At 34.7% G+C, this 19,956-nt stretch overlaps 1 protein-coding gene across 1 annotated transcript in view; it reads right to left on the bottom strand.

Moving 5' to 3' along the window:
* Window positions 1-19,956, bottom strand: part of LOC121313398 (phosphatidylinositol 3,4,5-trisphosphate-dependent Rac exchanger 2 protein-like) — a 125,220-nt gene that overhangs the window by 63,136 nt on the left and 42,128 nt on the right. Inside the window, exons 9-17 of the mRNA XM_041245886.1 lie at window positions 17,454-17,603; window positions 15,318-15,462; window positions 7,639-7,739; window positions 5,887-5,990; window positions 5,601-5,650; window positions 3,218-3,293; window positions 2,808-2,880; window positions 1,519-1,661; window positions 935-1,027 (exon numbers count right to left, since the gene is read on the bottom strand). Coding sequence (XP_041101820.1) covers window positions 935-1,027; window positions 1,519-1,661; window positions 2,808-2,880; window positions 3,218-3,293; window positions 5,601-5,650; window positions 5,887-5,990; window positions 7,639-7,739; window positions 15,318-15,462; window positions 17,454-17,603 — 935 coding nt within the window. The remainder of the gene's footprint in view (window positions 1-934; window positions 1,028-1,518; window positions 1,662-2,807; window positions 2,881-3,217; window positions 3,294-5,600; window positions 5,651-5,886; window positions 5,991-7,638; window positions 7,740-15,317; window positions 15,463-17,453; window positions 17,604-19,956) is intronic.

Genomic DNA, 19,956 nt, shown 5'->3' with positions numbered 1-19,956 from the left:
TGTGTGTGTGTGTGTGTGTGTGTGTGTGTGTGTGTGTGTGCGTGCGTGCATGCATGCATGAATAAAGGTTTGGCAGGGAGGGGGTTAAAACCCTCCCTGCCTGAATACACAGGTGGAAGTTGGCCATTCTCTAATTAGGTAATTGAGTACTAATTAGGGAATGGCCACCTATATAAAAAGGAAGAAAATCCTTTGTTTGTTGAAGGCGTTTGGAAGGAGTGTAGGGTGAGTTTTATGAAACTGTTTAGAGACTATTCAGTGAAGGCCAATGCCCAGTCTGAGCAGTAGTTTTGTTTTGTTTCTTTGTTTAAACCTTTTAATTTGGCCCATGTGCCTGTTTGTCTGTTGTGTATAATAAATGTGTGCAACAGGGCTTTTTATAACTGCAGCTTTCCACCCTCTTAGTCTAATTTCGGATGCTATCCTGTCACGTATGTGTTTTTGCTTCTACAGAAAGAATTGCTACCGGGTAAATGTTTTGAGAATAAGGCCCTCTTAGCCGGTTTACAGTACTAGGGGTTCCTCAGAAGCCACTGGAAATGTATAAATGAACAAACATAAAACACTGACTACATCAATACAACAGTCTCTAAAGCATGTGCACATTTTATAAGAAATGAAACAGTGCTATAAAACTGGCAAGAAGCCACTTAGCTGAGGAAAGGAGCAGTTAAATAATCTTTCTGATTACATTTTAATATGCTAACATGACTAATGCCACTGACAGGCACACAAGTGGTCTCACAGGTCGCTGCTAAATGGCCATGCAACTATTATTTTATTATTCTGAATTGTAATAGGATGGTTGTTCATCTTCATGTACGTGACAGACTCTGCTCAGCTCTGAAGATGTATGCTGGCAAAGCAAAAAAAAATACCTCACAAATAGGCATTATTCTATTGGCCTATGTAATGAAAATAATTTTTACTTTACCTCAGCACGTGATCCCTTTTCCACAGACTTGACTATTGGCACTGTATTTCTGTCTTCTAAAGAAAAACCATAACCTCCTTCGCTATGTATAATCTGTTGGGGTGAAAGACATGGCTAAAAATCCTAACTGAAGTTGATTTATAACCTAGAACATGTAGGTAAAAGTGTCAAAATAATCAAAAATTGTGTTTAAAAATAAATATTCAACAATACAAAGTACATGTGGGGTCGCAGCTACTATATGTCATGAGAATTTCACAAAACTGTTCTATTGGCAAAAACACTACAATATTACAGAAATATCTTATTCTGTTTTTATACAAAAGAATAAAGAGGTTTACTGACAATCAAAAGACATTAACTCACTCATAATATTGCAGCTTAAAATAATTTTGACATGAGTATCCGTGAATTTATCTATAAAATCAACACATTTTTGATGTTTTTAAAAAGAATATCCTGTCAGACAGAGCTATATATCCCTACAGAGATGGTGTCAATGAGAACCATATGAGCTGTAAGACTGGAGGGCTCTGTGTTTAAGCTTTGCTGGCTGTATTTAATGAAACACATTTATCACTTACCAGCAGGGACTTAGCTATGACATTTTCAACTATTTTTAAATCATGCTTCATGGGTTTGTGCTTGGTGTTTGAGCCTTCCATTTCTTCATCAGCAAAGAATCGGAACAACAACGGCTCATCCTTGAATTCACTCTTTTCCAGCACTGTATAAACACGGTTAAAACAAACAAACCGCCAACCATCAATGAGATGACAGCATTTAGACTATCTAGCTCAATGCAGATTTTCATTAGATATATTTCGCAAATGTTCAGTTATAAAAGGAACATTATGGCACACCTGGATTTTTATGTAAAAATAGATCTGGTATTATACTAGAAGTAAGTTTTATTTGCAAGCCTTACTTTTACGTAGTCTTGCACTTTGCAGTAATTTTGCTTTTTCCTGTCATTAGCCATGCTTTGCAGCCAGTGAAATGCTTGGACCCCAAATACACTATTAAGGGTAATGACTTAGGTATAACAGTAAAGCAAGCAAACAGAGCTATATGTAACCTAGTGTAAAATATGATTTTTTAATATCTGAATGAAAATATATATATTTGGGGGTGTGCATTTTATTTAAATCATTATTAAGGTTCTCTCAGCTGGTGCAGAATAGGGAGGTCATAATACTTTTTTTTTTCTTTTTTCAAACATGGTCATTCAGACAAACAGTTAAAACACTGAAGAGAGCCAGTAAAAAAAATAATAATACAAATATATTTAAAAACGCTAATGTACAGATAACACCTAGGAAATGTGCAACTTTGACCGCCCATTGTGGACGGATAATTTACCAGTCTGAGACAGGCAACATGGATTCTTAGAATACTTCTGGAGGTGTTACTGCTATAGCTTTTGTTATCAGCTAACAACGGTTGTCAGAGAACTTTTAGGTTTGAAGTCAGGAAAGAAGAATAGATTTTATTTTTGTCAGTATTAAACAAAATCCGATTTACTAGAACAAATCAGCAAGTACTTTTTATATAGTGTCATAATCGTTCTGATTTTTTTTCACCTCAAACACTCTAGACACGGGTAAGTGCAAAGGCTAATTTTCAGTGAGGAATCAAATAATGTTTAACAGTGTTAAGTAAACCTAGCAAGAACATACTGTAACTGCTCCACACTGCAACAAAGTCTACAGAGGTTATATACAATATTGTAACTGTCTAATCTTCATGTCTCTCCAGTTCTATAATTGGATCATCATCTGTACTATGAATTGCAAAAACCATGTAACTCATACAGGAATGTTCTTGTTGTGTCATTCCTTTCGAAGTGATAATCCAGTATCTTCCCTCTTACCATGGTGCATGAATCCATTGTCACAAAGTTCTACACCCAAGATTATTGCCTCCTCCCTTGTCCGGCAGTCTCCCTGGCAAAGCAAAAACACACGCGGACGCTAAATGCACAGCTCTCACACCACATGAGAAACATGGGTGAATGTTATACTGTTTTCCACAATTCCATGATGGGATTGATAAACACTTTAAAATGACAAGTTTTACATTTCTTTTTTAAATATATAATATTTACATATTATAAATTTATAATTATCTGATTATCTTTTTTTTTTTTTTTTTTTAATTATCGCAAATAGCTCTGTAGAATGTTATTTTGATAAGGATAATAAAAAATTATTTATTGAAAAAAGTAACTGTATTTTATCTTAATCCACCGTCTGATTTGTATTGTTCCAATCTGTTTCTTACCTGCGCAATAAGCCAGTCTATCAACTTATTTGCCATCACCACAGATTTGTATGTTCTCAGATGGTAATCTTTATCCCTTAAAAAGGCAGAGACATAATGTTGTAAGCTCTTTGTTTATTCAACAGTATAGTAACATAAATCCCCCACCATACTCCAAATATAAAATTAGAGCTTTCATTACCAAGCTGAAGAAGTTCAGCATGATCTCCAGCCAGTGCATGTGAATGTAGAAATGTGTCACATACAGACCGATGGACAGTTTGCTGCGTAGACTGTACCTCCAGTTTCTGATACACCCAATAACTCGGATCCAGATTGGGTAAGCAATATCTAATCTGAGCACAACACTTTCAATAAGTAGCATGTTCCTGCCTGTAAGCATGCTTAAGAAGTTCAAAGTGGCAATAAGCAAATCTATTGTCATGCCATGGTAAACTCATTTGTCCTATTAAGCCCAATTATCACATGATGGTCATTTATTTTTTTCTACACTTTCCACATTCGCGTCTTGTAACCTTTATTTGCCACTAGAGGATAAACGGCTTCCAACATCTGAAGAAACCGGAATATCACAAACATTTAATTTGAATCCAAAAGCCATTATTGTTTGTACCAGCATTACAGTTGTGTGAATGTTTGTATTAAACAACTTTCAGGGTGTTAAACAGCCAGTTCCAGATCCCTGGAATTTATTCTGAAATGAAGCAGTCATTTTCCCATGAACAATACATCTCCAGAGGGACATTCAATAAGCCTGTCATTCTTTTGGAAGTTTGTTTAACGGCAGTTTCCCTCCATCAAAAACATGGAATGACAGGGAGAAAAACTTGTCGTTTGTGTTTTGTAAAACCAGATGCAGTCAGGGTTTATGGTTTGAAAATAAATAATGATGCTGTATAATAACATTTTAAATAGTATTTTTCTTTTAGACTTCCTAAAATACAATTTGTTTTGCTTGTAAATACTACTATGATATGACTGATAACACTATGTAATAGATTCAGAAAAAAAAAACAAAAAAACATTTAAAATAGCTGGTTCAATGAATAATAAAATGTACCAAAACTAGTTTTCTTGAGAAACTATTAGTTAAGTAAGTTGTTTCTCAGCACTTACGATCGTAACCACAATGCAAACATATAGCTTTAAAATTCAGACTTTTTTCTTAAATCAGAAATAACCCGATCTTAACCACAGAGGTTGTCAAAATGAAAAATGAAAGATAAAGAGAAACACAGCAGGCACCATCTGCCCAGGATTTGTGCTGTGCAATATAAAGTACAGATGCCAAAAAAAGGTTACAGCAGGATTTCTGGCTGAGAAACGGGGAGAACTTTGTTAACAAAAAGACCGATATATATATAGTTCATATATATATATATATATATATATATATATATATATATATATATATATATATAAATTTTGTGAAAAAACTATTATTACTTATGCTGAACTACAAGACCTGATGCGCTTTAAGGACAGATTTATTTTCCTGTTGTGTCTTTTGCTTAGTGCCAATTGTTATTCAAATTATGGATTTGTTAAAATCTGAACAAAGCAGCGATCTTCAATGTCTTCAAAACACACACAGCCCATTGCAGTGCTGTGCTAGAGTGCTCTTCATTTATGTGGTGTTCTTGTCGGGAAAGAAGAGCTGCTTTACCCTTTCTAAGCCCCAATCCCATACATTACAATCAGGAAATTCCACCCAATTAAGCTGCAATCTCAATAGCCTGAGATGCAATTATGGGTATTTCATTCTGCCGACATTTCAGCCAGCAATCCATTTAGTTTCCCTCTTAAACCTTTAAAGGACTTGATAAGCAGTTCGTTTTTAAAAGAAGATTACAATCTTTCAGTGATTAGACAACTCATGAAAAATGGAAGACTCAAACACCAGTCTAAAAATAACAGTGAAGCAAAAAAATCTGTATTTGCAGTTATTCTCATAAAGTGAACACAATGCTTTTTGATTGGGTTTGATGGTTCCATTTGGATGCGTTTAGGATTGAAAACCTGCAGCCCATCAAGACTGCTTTCAGTGACATGACATTAATGTAGGAATGGTTGTGAACTGCAGGAATATGCAACAAGAAAGCAGAAAAATAATATCTCAATGCATGTACTTATGAACAATTATACAAAAAAAAAAAAAAAAAAAAAAAAAATTCATTCACATTGGGTGGGGGGGTCCTCAGTCAGAAGGCCTAATATTGTGGGTACTCTGTATATTGTAGTTTATTATACAATACAACAGTTTCACAGTTTGTCATTCATTGCTAAATTACCGCAAAGTTTAATTCTGAATTTCTTGAAAATCTCTACCATCCCCAAACCACAAATATAATTCTAGTTAATCACATACACATTTTCCTCTCACCTGATCACTGGTGTAAACAAGCTATGAAGCCGACAGTACAGCCTGACGCCCTGGGGGAATTGGAAAAAAAGTGGAATGAGAGAGCACCACATTATTATTTTAGTTGGGATGGACAAAGATTAGATGGGTCTAAGAAAAATAATTATTCTTTTAAATCGTTGTCAATAATGTACCCATATGGTAACAGCACATTCAGTGTTATTCTATGGGCTTAGCCAATGCTTAGAAGGTTATATGTTTAATCTTTTCATAGGCAGAAAGTACTACAAGTAGATGGTTTGGTTACCTTGGAGATGACATCCTGCATGTCACTTCTTGGATGGTACGTCCCGTCATCATATCTGAATCTGTACAACACTGGTTCAGACTTAAACTGGTGCTTATCTGTAACTGAATTAAGTGTCCAGGCTTAAATTCACATACAATAATACATAAAAACATAAAAGAATCAGCATTTTCTATGTGACCAAGGTAACAGAACTTTTGGCTAAAACGTATATTTTTTTTTTTTGTATTTAGAGCAAACATACACTTTTTTTTTTTTTACAGTTACAGATGAGTTACTGACATCTATAAATTAGAGAATGCTGAAAGTAAGCAAAGGTCACGTTCCTTCACTTATAATTCCCTGACTGTGTGGATCAAAAATTCATCATAACCTTTTATAGATTCCTTTCATTGGAAAATAATGTATAACCCTTATATGGACAACACTGCCCCTGAATACATTGTTTACTTCAAGAATCATTCCTACATCCCTTGCTCTGCTCAGTCATTATTTCTCCACTGAAGGACATATTGGCAGGTTAATACAGTAGGTGAGCTCATATTGTATGATTGTTTTTTTTCTGAATGGCCTGTTCCCCACTAGAAAGCATTGCTGTGGAGGCAATCCGGTGACCATGGCGATCCACCATCACTTCCCCAGACTATTTCAATGATTTGTTGATGAAGGTCACATTAGACAATCCCCAGTATCATCATCAATATCATAAATATGTTTGTTGAAGAACTCAGCATGTTTTTCTGCTTTCTTTATTCTTTAAAAATAGCTACCAAGTATTCTGTTAAACCAACCATATTTATACAACACGTTTAACTTTGTAAGCAGGTTCTTTGAAAGCATTAGGCATACTAACACTTACCATAACCCCTGAACAAGTACATTCATCAAGAATATGTTTCAATTCAGCTGATGCTAGAATTAATTATGAAACTCAGCATTAATCCAGCTTCTTTCCAGCATACAGCAAAAAAATTAATTATTAATCAAGCATGTCTAATCGATCATATGGCAGCAGTTATATGAAATAAAATAAAAAAATATTAAATGACATTTATTGATGTTGATCACTCAGAGAGTTAAAATTAATTGTACTGAAAAAGAGAAGCAGCTTTGCCAGGATATGGCATTCATGTTCACAGAAACACAAATCAGTGAAAACAGTGTAGCAGGCAAGAATGTACTCCCCGGAGCATCTGCGTACTCTTCCTTTGCTCCCCACCACTAAGCACATACCGACATTTTAAAACACAAACATGGGGTCTTCCTTTCTGCCATAAAAGGAAAATGGTTAGATAACTACTTAATACAGTATGTTTAAAACATGCATGAAGCGTCCATTCCTTTATTTTTAGTTTTATGGGAAAATGTACCAAACTATAGTACCTAAGTCTTTAGCTATAGGTCAACACAGGAAAGTATAAGTTTACTCAATTAATAGGGCGCATGTTTATTTAGATTCAAGTAACACACCATAAATGATGTGTTATTAACTCTTTGAACTAATTACATATATATATATATATATATATATATATATAAATATATATATATATATATATATATATATATATATATATATATATATATATATATATATATATATATATATATATATATATATATATATTTCTGCTTCAGCTAAAACATTAATTGGAATGGTCATAACAAATTCAGTAATGGCTTTAGTGAATGTAGGTCTTCTTCCTCAGTGCAACCCTTGCCTCTTTTACACTGGCCACTGTTCCTACTCACCATGGTGGATTATGCCATTTTCTAGCAGAGCCTGCCCAAGATGAACCCCTTCTTCTGGGTTGTCAGCCTCTCTTATCTCCATCAGCCACGACACAAACTCACTAGTGGAATGCAAACAGCAAGAAAGGGGTTGCATTCAATTTAACAATAACAAAATGCATACCCCCATTACCACCACCACCACTGGAACAATTAAAAGAACCATGAGCCACTTTGTCAGAGTTAAATAGATTTGCTGACTACTGATATAATAACACTCACTCGTAATTGCGTAATGCCTCCACTATATAAAAAAAATAATAAGTTGTATATGAAGTGTACTATTCTGTAAGTATTAGAACTGGTTCTTAAATTAATTGTAGCTAACAACATCATTCCATAAATCTTAGCCATTTTGTAACTTCCATTATCTCATATGCCTCCAGTGTGCAGGTTTAAAAGAAATACGTCTTATAGCACACATGTATTTTAATTTGAAAACAAGACAGCTGGTACTACTTTAGATTAAAGGAAATGCTCAGTTTCTATGGCTTTTTCTTGGGTTATCTGTTTGCACTTGATTGTACTTCCTGGGTCATCTCACCTCAACAGTGTCTTCAAGTTCTAAATTTTAGAACCTGAAGCTACTGCACTAACAAGTAACTATGATGTGATAGGTGTTACAGAAACTTGGCTGTCTGAGAGTGATGGGGACGAATATAATATTTGTGGGTATACACTGTATAGGAGAGACAGGCAGGACAGAAGAGGAGGAGGGATAGCGCTATACATAAGAAACAGTCTTGAAGCCCAGGTGTTAAACCTGGACAAAGAAAATAAAACCGAATCAATATGGGTCAGAATAACGGACAAAAATTCAAAGAGCATAATAGGAGCATGCTATAGGCAGCCAGATTCAGATGGTGAGCAAAATAATCTGTTATACAATGACGTTAGAAATGCGTGGTTCAAAGGAGAAGCCATACTAATGGGGGATTTCAACTTCTCCCATATAAAATGGGAAAACCTGGTGGGGAGCACGACGGATTAAATTGAAATGGTGGAAATGACAAATGACTGCTTCCTAACACAATTTGTTATCAGAATAACTAAAACAGAGGTCAGAGAACCACTAGCAAACTCACATCACAACATGGTCTCATTTGAAATGCTTTTTAAAACCCCAAAAGTAATGACTAAAGCTAGGGTTTACAATTTTAGAAACGCAAACTATGAAGGTATGAAACAGAGACTAACAGAAGTAGATTGGAGTAAAATAGAGAAAACATCCATAGAAAAAGGATGGGTGTTCTTCAAAAATGCAATACTAGAGGCACAAAACAATTACATCCCTAAAGTAGACAAATCTAAATGTAAAACTAAATTGCCAAAATGGTAATAGATCAATTAAAAAAAATATTCCGCAAAAAAAGGCACTTTACAGAGCATTAAAAAAGGACCAAAAAGAAAGTACGCAGAAAGAGTACACAGAACTGCAAACGCAAGTCAAAAAGGAAGTTAGAAAGGCCAAGAGAGAAATAGAAATAAACATTGCTAAGGGAGCTAAAACCAATTCCAAAATGTTTTTCCAATATTACAACAGCAAGAGAACATTCAAAGAGGAGGTTAAATGTCTAAGAGATACAAATGGCAAAATCGTAGAGGAAGAAAAAAAAATAGCAAATATATTAAATGATTACTTTTCACAAGTTTTTACAAAGGACGATACTGACAACATGCCCCACATGTCATCCAGTTCCTATCCAGTTTTAAATAACTTTAGCATAACCGAGGCAGAAGTGTTAAATGGACTAGGAGCTCTTAAAATAAGCAAATCCCCTGGGCCAGATGAGATTCTCCCAATAGTACTCAAAGAAATGAAAGAAGTAATTTACAAACCGCTAACCAAGATCATGCAACAATCTCTTGACACAAGGGTGGTACCGACAGACTGGAAAATTGCAAACGTAATACCGATCCACAAAAAGGGAAACAAAACTGAACCAGGTAACTACAGACCAATAAGCCTGACTTCTATTATATGCAAACTTATGGAAACTATAATAAGATCCAAAATGGAAAATTATGGTAACAGTGTCCTGGGAGACAGTCAACATGGTTTTACGAAAGGGAGATCGTGTCTAACTAAGCTGCTTGATTTTTTTGAGGATGCAACATTGATAATGGATAATTGCAAAGCATATGACATGGTTTATTTAGATTTCCAGAAAGCTTTTGACATGGTTCCGCATAAAAGATTAATTCTCAAACTGAACGCAGTAGGGATTCAAGGAAACACATGTACATGGATTAGGGAGTAGTTAACAAGTAGAAAACAGAAAGTACTGATTAGAGGAGAAACCTCAGAATGGAGTGAGGTAACCAGTGGAGTACCACAGGGATCAGTATTAGGTCCTCTGCTATTCCTAATCTACATTCATGATTTAGATTCTGGTATAGTAAGCAAACTTGTTAAATTCGCAGATGACACAAAAATAGGAGGCATGGCAAACACTGTTAATGGTTGAAAGCATGTCAGTCAATAGAGGAAGCAGCTGATAGGTTATAGACAGAAAAGAAGCCAGTGAGGGGGAGCGGAAAATGTCACTCTACATGTGGTGACCTAGGAAGTACACATTTTCTTTAACTTACTGTAGAGCTGCACCAGATATCATGTTTGAAATGAAACTGTACATGCTTGCTATAAAATGTGTTTCTTTCAAAATTGTACATTTGAGACCTATATAATTAATAGGTGTGCATGGCAGACATTTTATGGAACTATTAAGTTAGCTTCAATTACGTTCAGTAAAATACATTCTACAAGTATCTTACAAATCTACCAAGTGATAATTAGCATACAGCCAATGCAATCCACAATGATTTATTATAGATTTGATTGTCTGAAACTTCCATCAATTGGTTTTCATGCCTGCAGGCTTTTATTGAGAAAAGCGTGATGGTGAAAGACAGTGTGACAGAAAGGACAAGAGATGCATCGGCTGTGTAAGAATCCTGAGCTCAAAGGGGCCTTGGGAATAGTTTGTCTAAATTATAAAGCAATCCAGAAAGATCAGAACTACCACAAACCATGGGATTAAGAATCAATTGCTGAAGGTAGGAAAAAGCTGAATAAAGAAGATCAGTCAGCCATAGAAAGCACTTGAAAACAGCTTAAGAACAATAACATAAATGAGATGCGAACCACATTAACTTTTTTTTTTTTGTTTATAGAATTCAATGTTACTTATGAATTAGAAGTAAATCAATTGCAATTTTATTTTCTCTAGAAATAAACAACCAGAATTTGATTTTTTTTCCCAATAGTTTCCCTTTGTTCTGTTATCAAAGCTTGGTAAACTTTTCCAATGTTTTTTTTTTTTGGGATCTTAATATTATGTAACCCAACAGCAAAACATGTTAGTTATTTCTGTCATTATACATCAAACCTTTTCAAGTTTATGCTTCTGACACACTTATCTTCATTGAGTTTGTAATGAGGGAAACATCACAACGCCTGCCTCAGCAAACATACATCAGAGGATTGTTTGCTTAAAACTAATGCCTTTAAAACATTTTTCTTCATAATGATCAGTTCTTGTGATCAAGACTTTACTTTAATAAACATATTAGTGGTCATACTAATGGTATAAAAATATGCATTGTAATTAAAAGCTGAAGACGTCCAGCCTGAAACTCAACAATTTAGAATTAGTAAGCCACTCAACACATACAATTGTATCAGATTTGCTTTTTTTTCCTTCTTTAAAAGCGGTACGACATGAACGAGAGCCTGCAGTGTCCTTCTGTAAAAGTCTCATGGTTGTCAAGAAAACAAGTTAGTTGTTGTTATGCATATGCTACTGAATTGGGGTAGCACAGTCCCCAGCAATGATTATAGTGAAAACACAATGATTGCTCCATTACATTATATTAGGATTTAAGCTATGAAAGACATTCCTTTGATAGCATATGATTGGTAATGTGTATTATCATCACTTTATAGGCCCTTTAATTAAGTACTAATTAGGTGCAGTACACTCTGGGCCGATAAATGATTGATCAACAATCTCAAAACCAAGGGTGTCAATTCTTAAGGCCACCAAGACCATTGTTGAGAATGAGTTCTAGTTGAAGAACTTTACTGGTTTTTCTTAGTATTGTTTTATGGTCGCCAGTGAACTGTATTTGTTGGGCGAGATGTATGATATAAGTTACCATTATGACAATAGGCTCTCTTACACAACTCTTGAAAGACAGCAATAGCACTTTTAACATTCCTGTTCAAAAAAGTAGTTTACAAATTCTGATTCACCATTTTTGACACTGATTTTGTGTTACAGTCTTATAATATAAGTCTTATATTAAAACATTTATATTCCATGCAAGTATGTTAACAAATTGCAAGCTCTAACTAGGACAGTGCTAAAGGTTTGATGATTTGATTTTGGTCAGTTTTGAGAACCACATGGCAAACAGACACACAGCCTCACATACACATCAGATGACTAATTCCAGGCTGCTTAAAAGGACAGTTTAACTAATAAAAAGGTAGAAATAGCACTTTAAAAGGAAATGACTTGGAAAATACAGCACAGTAAGTCTTTGCACAGCCAGGGGGCTCAGGGATATGGAAACCAAATACAGCCTAATCAAAACCCAAAGAATGCCATTGCAAAGCATACTCCAAGAATATTCTGTGAAATCTTACGATTGCATGGTAGTAAAGATACTGAAATTAACCGTCTGCAGTGGAGTCTCTCATTTTGTAATTGTATAAAAACATAGAACATTTTCCCAGAAGTGTTCTCACAACTAACAGCTGCATTTCTGCAGGAAGAGATAAGCACTTGACACTTATTTCAACAGATATCCTTGATCCCAAGTCCAGATCCCAAGAGCTCCATGTACAGTAGGAGGGGTTTATAACTGTGAAGAACATGAAATGCAACAGCCAAAAAGGCTATATAATGAACAGAAAATAAAATGTCATGATATTCATCTAATTATCAGAACAATCCCCAGTGGGCAACTCAACAACACATGGAGTAAACAAACATATGGCAGTGTATAAAATTATCTAAAAGCAGGATAAACCCGAAGTGGTAAAGAAAACAGATGGAGGAGTGCTTCGGAAATGGAACTGTCCTTATCTCTCTTTCTACGGAGCGATAAAAAAAATAAACTGAAAGAGCTAAGGAATGAGAATAGGGAAGCATTATTAGCAATATGAAGTGGAACAGTAGCCTAAAGAAAACCTTCGTAAGAAGCTAATTTCTCCCCATATAAAGGATAGTATAATGCTTAAGAAATCTTGTTGGCAAACCAAACACCACACAGATGGGCCCTAAGGTCATATACAACTGGTGTGCTTCTGGAACAGGCCCTTATGATGCGCTCATATAACAACAACGTGGCAACATTGTAAAATCAAACGTTTAGGGAAATAAGAGAGTCACACTGGGAAATCATTAGGCACACACAAATACAGTCAAACTCCTTTTAATGCATTTTACTAAAAAAGTTTAACATCACCAGACTTGTAACGGGTGGATAGAGTGTGTTGATAAAAATCGAAGTTATGAATAGTTACATTTTTAACCCTACTTAACTGGTTTATTATTATTTATTCTTTTAGAAATTAAAAGTGTGTGAATCACTATTGCAAAGGGAGCATATATGAGATTACATTGAAAACAGGGAGTAAGGGGGGGAGCAAAATGTTCTAATGGTTGTAAATGTGAAGATACAGGGATATATAAAACGTGTGGCAGGGGAATTGTTAGATTCAAAATGGACTAATCCATTACAGAACGACAGAGAATTAAAGAATACAGCTGTGTACCAAATAGTATGTGCTGTATCTATCATGTACAGTAGAAACCAAAATAAGTCACATGACTTCAATATGGCAGCCATATTGGGTCAGGTCAATGTCAAGGTCACAAACACATTAAGCATACTGTACAGTGTTTATATAACCCTGCAAATTTAAAGTCAATACCTCAAAGCATTATCTCTGTATCATCTATACTCTTACTCTTTATTGTTACATTACATTTACTGTAATTATTTGAAATCATTCTCATCCATTTATTGTACTTACTATGTGCTCTTAATGGACTTTACTCACATAAGCAAATGTTTTTTTTACCAAAAGTTAACTGCTCTTTGTTGAACTCCCTCTTAAAAGTAATTACTGTATTTTTTATTTTATTTTTTTATGAATTTGATATTATTTTCTACTGATTTTACTGTACTTTATAACTGCTCTAATCTGTAATTTGATATTTTGTAATATGATATTTTGTACTGTGATACTTTGTAACAACTGTAAGGGTGTCTGCTAAGAAATAAATAATAATCTAGAAACCAAAAAGTCACATGACCAAATATAGGGGCCATATTATGCCAGAGGTCAAACTGATAGACACTGTAATTTTTTGCCCGAGGATATAAAGCTCAAGTTTACCTCCTTTGTATTAACTGCTCAAAGCTGTCTGGAATTCTTTGTGGACTAAAACAGCAATATGTTCAAACAATTAATCCACTGTAAATTATTATGTTTCTTTATTTAGCCAAAGAGATTATGTAAATAAATTACCAGCATAATTGAGATACAACGTCTCGCTATGATTGTATCACAGCAATGATACAGCAAGTACACAACACAACCAAACACATGTTTCTTTTTTTGTTAAGGTAAAAAACTAAAAAAACTGCAAGACAAGCACATCTCTGTTGAAATGATTATAAAAGAGGAGTTTCAAGTCAAATGACAACTGTTTTCCTGTGCCAGATACAAAGTAATTTGGTGCAGTGTTTTGGGACAGTTAGTACCTATTTCTCCTAGTACGCATATTAGCCAAATACATAATACTCTCATTTAAAAAAAAAAAAAAATGCAAAGGTCTTCATTTTTCTTGATAATGCCGCAGAACGGGAGATTTTCACTGTTTAATGGGATTCAGAAGTATCTTTTTGAGAATATCTGCATGATTTATTGAGGTTCTGAGATTCAGCCAATAATACTTTAAGCAGGAATTATGAAGAACTTCTTAAGGATGTTTTCTATGAGTAGGTGGTAAGGTCTGCATATTCCATATTCTAGTGGCCTTCCCCGAGGGGGGATTCATTTTCTCCTATACTGCACTGCTACAGAGAAATAAACAGGGATGGAGAAAATGCACAGGTCCAACTTGAAAGGTGTCGCACACACATTAACCATGAATAATCTTCTATTTGAGAACCAACAATGCTAGTTAATGAAAAACCACTAACTAACCTTAGGATAAACCTGAATCAAACATAATGAAGGAAACATATATGCATGGACTTATTTTAGCAGTACTGCAATAGTTTCAAGCCGATAAACTTCAACCTTTCACTCAAGGAAGAAGATGGAAGAATAGCACCATCCAAATAACAAATCATTTAAAATAATAGCAGAAATATTACTGCCTTTATCCATCCCCTCTTCTGTTGTGCTTAAGTACTCAATTACTTGTCTGTTGCATGTTGGGACTGCAGTTAGACCCTTGACCTGCAACACAGATTACCTTCAGTACAAGAAAACAGATTTCCAGTGGACATATGGTAGAGAGGGAAAGTAATAAAGCTTAAAGCACGTAGCATTTCTGAAGGATTCAATTTCCTGCATAGTGCTGCGCGATTCTTTCCACATGTTTTTGGAAGCCTACCTTCCAAGGAAGCACTTGGGGAAAGTGGTGAGTTTCCGCTTCCTGTCTTTGATGAGGTGTCCTTGCTTGCACATCAAGTTGTAGAGCTTTTCTCCCTTCTCTGAAACCATCACCCAGGTATCCTGCTCCATACCCAGTCTGAGGCCTGTCGAACAACAAAGGTTTAAAAGAAAAATAACAAACTGCTAAACAAATCTAAATCTCAGTAACTGAAACACAGCTTAACTCCTGGTGTATAAAACAATAGTTTTTCACCCCACTACAAAAAAAAAAAGAAATCACCATATACTGAAAGAGATAAGAAAACAATAACACACAACAGTCTGTTCAAAACATGGTCTAATATCTAGACATCTAGGATGTTGTTCGTCATTGCAAGATGTACAGCCCAGCTGGATTTGATAACCTAAAGTCTCAGAAGAGTCTTTGCACTATTGACTGCCAGGAGAGGAGGGTACATACAGTCCATGCTGTGCCTGTACAAATGTACAATACCATACCAGATCCAGATAACAAACACATATCATGCGTTTTCAAACCTTAAACATACTTAACAGACTGGTCAAATTTTACGTATATATTTGTAAACCATTAACAGACAGCCTAGCCTTTTGGATTGGAAACTTATTGTGTGGTCACTGAAAAAGAGTCAGCCACCTGCAAGGTTCACAACCACATTAATCTCGAAACATGACGTTTGCCACTGTTTTTCTTTTCTGAAAGGTTAATCTGAGGTTGTCGACAGTCCTTATGAACTGTACTCATACCTTCCTGTTTGTAAGACAGGGAAATGGTTTATTATTACCAGTGTTGTGTCGGATATCCTGCCAATACCTTCAAAACAAATATGCAGTGCTTGTAATAGAAAATCCATTGGAGAGACCCAATAATACTGGATGGAGAGAGATTCTTCTGCATCTCCTGTCCACTCATTGTAACAATGTGGATTGAATACATTGTCTTGAGTTTACTGTTATAATTTCCCTGAGTCACAACAACTGGCTTGGTTCATCTAGTCTAGATCATCTATATATTTCGACAGCCGGTGCGGATCTCAGGAAATTAAGAAATGAAAGGCAAGTTATTTTTCCCCACAAGAACCCTTCTGTATTCCAGATGAAGATATGGATTCAATGGGATATACGTAGGGCCCCAGAAAATTCATGATATCACGGAAATTATGTATTTGATTGCCTACTTAGAAAAATACGCATTTTATTTTCCTTGCAATATTTTATATTACTCTTCACTCCCCCCCCCTTCATTTCATACATGTATCAAGTAGAAGTACCAAACAAATACAAGCTTCATGATTGATGAATTCCTCAAACTGTACAATGACATTTCTACATACTACTAGAAATGTACAGTGTGAATAATAAAAAAAAAAACATAAAAGCTTTTCTCCCATGTTTAATATTTTGGGATTAGAGGCAGCAAAATAGGCTATGGGAATTTCACTTCCATTTTAATTAATGTGTCAACATAAGTTTTAAATGTTTATAAAACTCGAAAATGCTGCTGAATTTGTCATTCAAGATTGTTTTTAAAAAATCTGGTTTGTCTGCTTGTTACTTTTTTTGTAGCCAAAACAGATCATTTTAAAAACAACTTGTTTCCAGCAGAAGTTTTTACATGTTTACAGATTGTGTCAATAGCGATTCAAGTTCCAGTGTTACAATGTACATTTTAATGAGTTGATTCAGTAGCTAGGCTACATGTTAAAATATTTCAGCCTTGGTTTTTTGGTTGATGTTCTTGATGAACTAGCAATAACAACACATGTTTGGCAACTTATATCTGAAGAATATAATATATCAGTATAATATAATGTAAATAGAAAATGTGTCTTTTATAAAAACGCAGTTTCTCACTTGTTTTTTTTGATTGTCAAATCGTGAATTTCTTTTAAAAATTACTGTGAATTTTCCAGGCCCCTAGATAAGGAACCAACATATTAGGGTTTTCAAGCTTTGAATACTGTACTTCCCACCAGTTATTATTAGTATCATAGTAGTAGTGTATTTTACTAGGAGATTGAATAAGGTAATCTGAATGGCAGTCTGTTCCAGAGTGACAAAAGCATTTTTTAAGTTCTATGCTAGATTAATAATTTGTATGTATTTATTTACTCACTTTTTCTCCTTTCTCGTTCTTTCAGAAAAGCCTCCAGCCACTCCTGCTTCTCCTCTGGGCTCTTTGCAATGCACACAAACCATTTGTTTTTAGCTGTATTGTGTATCTTCCAGCCATTGTACACTATGTTTCCACTGCTGTGGAAGTCAGCTTAAAAAAAAAAAAAACATTAAATAAATAATATATTAAAAAACATACGCACAACAAAAGTAAACGTGCAAATCCCTGTAATTGTCTGTAATAAAATATGAATTAGAACATGTCTTTAAAACACATATACAGTACAATTGTTGTGTTTTGAAACTTTGTTGGATTATATTCAAGTTTTAATCAGAATTTGAAAGTGAACAAAAATCATTATTTTTAGATCTGACTTTTTAATGTGGCATCTTCAGCAAGCTTCTGATTTTACAATAATGTAAAATAATTATTTTGGTTTGCACAACAAATAGCTTAACTAAACAATATGAAGAAACAACAATACTAATATTAGCCATATGACAAAGGAAAGGCATTACCGCAGTAAACATAAACTTCAGTAACATTTATAAAGAGACCACATCAGACTAGAATCCCACAGCAAAACATAACAATTCCAATAATTACAAGACAATAACACATCAAGAATACAAGGGGAATACACTCATAGGAAGCACCAAAACAAAAGTTTCACAAGAAGTAGTTCACCGTTATGCAACACAATTAGGCTGCAATGACTCCCAATGAAACCAAACCTATTGTGATGAGCATCCAACAGAAAATATGAAGTTGCTACTAGCAGGGCAGGAATGCTTGACTGCCAAGTTAAAGGAGTTTCTTTAATATACTAAATAAGCTGCCTATTAATGTAAAGCATTTTGTGAGAAATTTCCCAAACTGCTCTTTGGGATGGTAGAAGTTTAGCATCAGCAGTTGGGCACATTAAATGTATGGCAGCCACATTAGGTCAGAGGTCAATGTCTTGGACACCAACCCACATACCATACAACCTTTATACAACACTGCAAATATGAAGTCACCATCTCCCAGGTCTCAGAGATATGAGGCTTTTACACTATGGCAGAGTCACCACTGTAAATTTACTGACACGAAAGGGTTCATTTTTGTTGTAAGAAACTAGAGAAGCTCAGAATACAGCTGTGTAACACATATAAAGCCAGTATCTCAAAGCATTTGGTCTTTTGTCACCTGGAAACCAAAACGTCACATGCATAAAACATAATTGTTCTGCTAAAAACAGCAGCTTTCATATGCATTGGATTGTGATCAGAAGGTTTTGTGTACCTTTACACAATTCACAGGCAGTCTTTGTATTTTTGATGTATCCAAGATACAGGGCATGCAGCACTACCATTGGAAAGACTGGTTTGTTTATTTTCTACAGAATAGAACACATATATCTTAGATAAAGTCAAAACCGGGGCCCACAAATTGGGAGCAAATCAAGGTTTCTACATATTTAACCAATCATCAAAGCATATCTCCCATCCAAAATATACAAAACAGAAAGTTAGGAAAACAATGTTGTTTTCGTGCACATTCATTTTCTTAAAATAGTACATACTGCAATTACCCAGTTTTGGAATTTGCTAAAATTTACTCCATCCTGCTAATAAACTGAGAAGGGATGCTATAAATTAAACATCTTTCTCTACTAATGTTATTCTTGTAGAAGTACAAAGAAAGAGACACATTATTTGCATGTGTGTATAGAAACTCAATGTGTGTGTACATAGTTAAAACAACGCCACATGTGCATCTCATACATGTGGCAAATTAACTTTGTTTTGGAACATGAAATACAGTATTTTTGCATTTTGCCTCAGCTTAACTCTTCTACTGGCATACTGTACAAATAAACTTATTCCAGTTAGTAATTAATACTAAATGAGTCATTACATGTTTTGATCTTTGAATCAACTAGGGTACTTTAATCTGAAAAATAACTAAACATGTATAACTATAACAATGTACTGTAGGGTTAACTAATGTAAATGGATCCAAAATTTGATTTTAATAAAAAAACAAAAGTCATGCAGGACAAATGATTAAATCATTTCAAGATTTCTGAGTTATGGAACAGAACAGCACACCATTACTTTCATAAACATTAAATTACTATAAAATGTTAAGCCTTTGTACAATAACTTTTACTCCTTATTATTGGTTATGAAAAAAACATGTACAAACATATGGTACTCATGTTGTGAAGGGCTTCAGTGCATGTACTGTATTTAATTTATGAAAACCATACAAAGTTCTATAATAAACTGCACACCATGGGCATGATTTTCAGAATGTTGTAAATGCATCGGAGGCGCTGAGTCTTTAGTTTGGGGAGGCTATTCCACACTTTTTTCCCTGCAGTTATTGAACCCAACACTGACCATCAAAAGAAAAGTATCACTTATATTTGGATAAAATTCACTAGATATGATTGAAAAATGACAAATTCTGGTTCCTAGAGCAGGTGCAGTGACTTTTTATTGTGCTGATTAACAAT

This window comes from Polyodon spathula, chromosome 3 (genome assembly GCF_017654505.1).
Source record: "Polyodon spathula isolate WHYD16114869_AA chromosome 3, ASM1765450v1, whole genome shotgun sequence".
NCBI classification, from domain to species: domain Eukaryota; kingdom Metazoa; phylum Chordata; class Actinopteri; order Acipenseriformes; family Polyodontidae; genus Polyodon; species Polyodon spathula.
This window is presented reverse-complemented; position numbering and strand designations above follow the sequence as displayed.